General features: G+C 39.5%; 1 protein-coding gene across 1 annotated transcript; it reads right to left on the bottom strand.

Annotated features, from left to right (window-relative positions):
* Positions 1-1,007: 1,007 nt before the first annotated feature.
* Positions 1,008-1,763, bottom strand: LOC110574274 (probable G-protein coupled receptor 141). The gene has a single exon (XM_021682922.1). It carries the CDS (start codon positions 1,761-1,763, stop codon positions 1,008-1,010), a length of 756 nt encoding a protein of 251 aa, XP_021538597.1.
* Positions 1,764-6,268: the final 4,505 nt, after the last annotated feature.

The following is a 6,268-nucleotide window of genomic DNA, read 5'->3' on the forward strand; positions in this document are numbered from 1 at the left end:
AAGACAACCAACTTGGATTCTACTTACCTCAACCCAAGTTGCTTGTCTTGGTTATTTTTATTGAGTTTAACTGATACCAGAGTTGATTTTCATTATGTAATATTACTTGGTCATATAGGGTGCCTTGAATAAGCTTAAGAACAGTCCCACAATCTCAGAAGTTTGGGCTCTCATATAGTCTAATATAGTTCCGTATAGCATGCTTCAACTAAGACCAGCTGCTTTCTACCTTTTCCAATTTCTTTTCCTGTTTAATGGATCCATGTCTGGAAATGTCGACATGGGCGACATTCTCTATTTCCTGGGTACCTACAAAGTCCTAGTCAGAATCAAACCGTATTAATGCTCCAGTGATCCTGGAAGTGTTTCCTCCCAATAGTCAAGTCTATCGACTATCAAAGCTAGCTCTTTCCTCCAAATACCACAGCCAGCAGCCATAGCTTCGCGGGCTGTCAGTCATTTTCAAGAGGCACGTATATCAGGTTGAGCATAAGTTGAATAAGTTAAGGTTTCTAGAGTCCATATCTTCAAATTCTCTGGACCTTGAAGAATAGATAGTTTGGAGATGGAGGGAAAGAACATTTTAAGATCAAAGCTCAGCAAGAGCAAATGCAAAGAGAATAGGCTGGATTGTTGCATAGGAAAGGCAGTAGTCGTGCTTAGCAGGAGTAAGTATTGCGTGACAGAGAGGTAGCGGTTGAGTCTGGAAAGGATGTTTGGGGTCAACCGGGGTAGAGCTATGGAAATTGAACATATGCTACAGGTAATGGAGAACAGATCATCCAAGAAGAGGGGAACAATCAGTCTTCATTACCTTTTCATGGAAAAATAATTCCAGTGCCAATTAAGAGCAGAGAATTTGAAAAATTTTGAAATCATGGTAGCAGCCATTCATTTGAAACTGTTTTGTCACAACCGTAAAAAACTGATTACAAAGTGAGTGACAAGGAGTATTTAATGGATAACCCCACCTATGAAACACACCATATCCAGGCAACAGACAGTAGTCAAAGCAACAAAAATTTCATTATAACTAACTCAGAATTGTCTATCTCTGAGTAATTTTTAATAAAATGTACCCGGAATACATGGTGGGGTATAAAACAGACCACTATTACTAGGAGGAAGAAGAAGCTCTTGATTTGAGCTCTATAGTCTTGATGTGCCCACATGTCAGGCCAGAGAGCTTTTATTAGTTGAACGATGATGCTCATCTGTATCAGAAAGAGTATCACAACCGTTGAGATCATAATGACAATCATAGAGTAGTTCAAGATAATGAGTTCCCTGCGGTTGAGATCTTTGTAGAACTCAAAGCATCGTTGTTGTTCTGAGTAACTTGGATGTACGCCATATTGTAAAAATAATATTGGCCAAAACACGAGGCTACCAATGGTCCAAATAACAATGCTTAAAACTACCACGTGGTACTTTTGCAACTGTTGCATTTGGAGTTTCTTAAAATAAAGGAGCAATCGGAGTATGACAATGGCCACATAGAAAACAATGGTGAAGTACATATGACCATATATTATGCTGCTGACCAGTCGGCAGAGAAAGGATCCGAACTCCCAAACCTCAAAGATATAATAGCTGAGGCGGAATGGGAGGCTGACCAGGAGGATTGAGTGTAGCACTATGATATTGAGAACGATCATGGCAATCATTGATTGGCTTTTGCTTTTGCACATCAAACGTGCCATCAGTACTGTCCCAGTGGTGCCTCCAAGCAAAACCATGCTGTAGAGTGTTATCAGAATCATCCTGCAGTGTCCCTTGCAGTGGCCTTGTTCTGTGTTTGAGGCATCTGGCAGGGTGGTCATATTGATGGGCTCCATGTTTCACCACAAAATGCTCAGAAGACCATAAACTCCTAAATCAAAAGTTTTACAAAATTATAATGGAATATTGAAACTATACAACTACACTTTTGCAATCCCAACCAATTGTTTACAAACTCAAGCTATTTACCCAATAAATATTGTCAGGGACTCCCCTTAATTACCCAAACATATTGAAGAGACAGAGTGAAGCGAAATCACAAAAGTAAGTTTGTTTGAATATAAAATCCATAACCGTACACCCAGGCATTCTATTAACAGATATGTCTAAGCTCACATACCAGGGCTGGGATTAGCATGGGACATGTTAGCCTGTGGCATAAAATTTAAGGAAGGGCCAAAAACTCGGTAATCAAAATCAATGGTATTTTAATGCAGTTTTTTTTAAATATCAAAATTAATGCAAAAAATTCATGATGAATAAAATAACAAAATTGTATATAAAGGCAGAGTCAGTATACACACACTACACACTCATATCAGATCTACAAAGGTCATTCCTCCTATTGTCAGAATCCAATTTGGGATAACAGAGAGAAGATCATATAAATTGTGTGCAATTATTGTAAGAAGAAGCATCAGACATTTTAAAATATTTTCTACTGGGGCGCCTGGCTGGGTCAGTCCATAGAGCATGTGACTCTTGTCCTTGGGGTTTAAGACCCATGTTGGCCATAGAGCCTCCTTTAAATAAATAAATAAATGTATATAATCTTTTGTAGGACTAGCTTTTGAGCAGGGAGCAGCACACACTCTACATACTTCCTGCACTCTTTTCTTCTTGCTAACCCTGGATCTTTTTTTAGACTAGTGTGTTACATTTTGGTGAAAAGTTGGAGTTGATGAGTAAGTTCTGTTTAGTTGGGGTCTTTTTTTTAAGATTTTATTTATTTATTTGAGAGAGAGAGAGAGTGGGGAGAGGGAGAAGCAGACTCCCCGCGGAGCAGAGAGCCCGATGTGGGGCTCAATCCCAGGACCCCAGGATCGTGACCTGAGCCAAAGGCAGACGCCCAACGACTGAGCCACCCAGGTGTCCCTGTTTAGGTTTTATGTAAGTTTTTCAGGTATGGATGTGTAAGGAGCAGTGACTCGTAGCAATCTGCCATCCTACAAATGCGCACCAGATCTGTCACTGAGGCGCTGTGGGAGTGTGTGTGAGTCACCTGGCTCGACGGAGCTCGGGCTATGAAATGGGAAAGGTCGTACTGCCTATGTGAAGGGGTTATTGGAAAATTGCATGAGCTAGTGTACTTGAGAGAGCTTGGTAACAACAGCAAAAAAAGCCATGTAAAAGTTATGATTCTTAACATGAAACAACAGAAACAAAAAGGCATCTACCCCTTTCTCCTTACTCTATATACCTAGGCGGATATACAGTTAGTCACATAAAATTCGTATGGCATCAGTAAGCATTTAATGGATATCTGACAATAAAAAATAAAAACTTTTTCAAACCTTTGATTGGACAGTATGGGTCTCAGGCATCAACAGGTCAGACTTCTCTTTCCGGAAGGATCTGTGTCAACTTTCCTCATGTATCTCCCACCCACCTGGCCAGAAGCAAAGTTTGAGCATTTGTATCTGAAGGAGAAGTTATTCCACAGTGAATGTCTAAAATATCTTAGAATTTTTCTTCTGCTACTCCAGCATGTCCTCAGAGGGAATAACTAATTTTTTTGTTTGTGAAACATTATATTGGACCTGGATTATTTAAATGCTGTCAAATAAAAGTTTATTATAACTCAAAAATGTAATTATAACTTGCTTAACAACCTAAATTTTATGTGCTGGAATATGCATTTTCACAAAGTACATATTTAAAATACATAATGCTGGGATGCCTGGTGGCTCAGTCAGTTGGGCGTCTACCTTTGGCTCAGGTCATGATCCTGGGGTCCTGGGATTGAGCCCCACATCGGGCTCCCTGCTCAGTGGGGAGCCTGCTTCTCCCTCTCCCTCTGCCCCCTCATGCTCTCTCTCGCTCACTCTCTCTCTCAAATAAATAAATAGAATCTTTTAAAAAATTTTTTTAAATAAAATAAAATATATAATGCTTATGTGATTTTTGTGTGAAACAGAATAGTTTTATATAACTTATGAACAAATATGATACCAGTTTAGTTTTAAAATTTGGGCAGTCCTCAAGTCTAAGAAGACAAGATTCAAGTTTGAAATTATTTTAAAGCAATGAAAATCTAAATTACTTGTCAGTTGCACAGTTTCAGTGGACACACCTCCCCAGGCAGTATGACATTTGGAAACAGGGTACCCTGCCACTTACTAGCAGCCTAATCATGGGACAGATGCTTAACTCTAAAGTTGTCTCTTCAGCTGTAAATATGGGAATGAGAAGATCTATTTTGTAAGAAGGAAGTTAGATTGTGTCTGTAAAGAACCTAACGGATTCCCTGACATAGACTAGGGCATCAAAGTGCCAATGCCACTTCTCCCTCCATAATGTACACAGGATATTTCATAAACACAAGATCCCATTCTTCTGTAGTTACTTCTCAGAATTGTCCTGAAAATACTTAAATGCATGGGGACTATGTTCCACTGTTTTTCACCCCCTCCGGACTTAAGGACACGACCCCCATGTCCCCACCAAACATTATCCTTCAATAGCCTGTAATTTCTAGGTATTTCTTTGCTTGTTTTCTAAGCAGAAACAAATGACTACCCAAACTACTTATGTGTTCTTTTCCTCTGAGGATTTGGTTCTGTTGGAAGACTCAGGGCACGCTGCTTATTTGTGGGTGCTCTACATCAGGGCAAGCAATAAGAACAGGTGGCTAGAATCAAGACTCAAGTAACGACAAGATTCAAGAGAAATCTTGGGGTGGGTTATAAATGATGAACGCACTTTAGACCGAAGGCTTCCAAAGTTGAACAGTCAAGATGGAAGACCCAGATAAACCTCCTGGACCACAAACGGATATTTGTCTCTACAGCTCGTGGTTAAACAGATAAAAGAGCGTTCTTATACATAAAGGCTTTCATTTTTACTGTCAGTTATTTATTTGCAGAAATTTTTCTTATTAACCTGAAAACATCCAGAGTTTTCTTTTTTTTAAAATCTGCCTCTTATCAGACTTGTATGTTTTCGCCCACGTGTTTTACATTCAGAATGTAAGAATGACCTAGAGGAGTACTTTCTCGGAGACGTTCATATTCTCGACAGTGTGCTCAAAATACAGCTCTGTATTTCAATTTTCAAAGACTCCCCTCAGTAATCGTATTTGGAGATATGGTTCTTTTGAAGCCCAAACATCTGGTACTATAACTTCCACAAGAGGGCTCATTTTCATTTTTCTCAAAGGTCATTCCTTTTCTTACATCAACCTCACTTTCTGCCTTCATAGTCATCTTCAGCTGTGCTAAGACCTCAAAGCATATTTTTAAGGAAGCATTGGGTTTAGGACCGAGACCAACATGCCTTCCAGTGGCAGGCAAATGCAGCCCAAATCCTATTACTGCTCAGCTACAGGAATTCAAAAGGATAAAAACTCGATCACCTGTATAGCAAATTCTTGTCGGCCTACATTTAGGTAACTGATAAAATTCTCCCTGATGCTGGAAACGTGAGTAGTGTCCCCCCCTGTGCTATCTGCTACACGATCATCCAACAGTCCTTGTGGCCACAGAGAGATAAGACAACAGAATCTAAAGGTAATGGAACCACGAGCTTGATTATGTCAAAAAAACCACAAAAAAACAAAAAACCCTCTCAGTAGAAGATGAGATTTCTAACTCTTATTGTCAAAAGCAAATTTAGACCAACTCAACTCATCTGGAAAAATTTCACGTGGAACCAACATTTCAACCAGTTTTAAATGTATCTCCTTAAATAAAATTAATTCAAAAACACAAATTTTAGTTTGTAGGCCTGGATTGATCTGGCAGCCTCGTTTTTCAGATAAAACATGTTCCTAGGATCCACAGGATAAAGCATGTTTCCATAGAAACCATGCTATATTTAGGGGTTGCTTGTCTGCCAAAGGACTAACTGGGAAATGAGGGAGGTGTGACCAAGAGTTGCACACAGAAATAAATTCAGGTATAATTTGGGACTACGGCCAGCACACAAATTTATTGTTCACACTGACGACGTAAGGATTTCAAGGTACTAAAATGTGTGTATATTGTATTTACAGCACCGTGCAGTCCATATTTTTTCCCACTATACCTAGAATTCAGCTCTTTTTTCCTTGGATGGTGCCCAGATTTAAAAACAAAACAAAACAAAACAAAACCTTAATAGGAGAGCTTAGAAATCACCAAGTCCGGAAGAGTACAAACAACTGTCTTCATTAACTGATAAAGCCACCACAATTCAGAGTTTGGAAAGTTACCACAGGCTGCAGGGCCAGTTGGGGAGTAGATAAGGTTGACGACCACAACCTCGTTTCAAGCCTTCATGCCCACTA

This window comes from Neomonachus schauinslandi, chromosome 12 (assembly GCF_002201575.2).
Source record: "Neomonachus schauinslandi chromosome 12, ASM220157v2, whole genome shotgun sequence".
NCBI lineage: Eukaryota > Metazoa > Chordata > Mammalia > Carnivora > Phocidae > Neomonachus > Neomonachus schauinslandi.

Bases quoted from the DNA above. Each gene is read 5' to 3' on its own strand.
- LOC110574274 (XM_021682922.1), bottom strand. From the start codon at position 1,763: ATGATTCTGATAACACTCTACAGCATGGTTTTGCTTGGAGGCACCACT.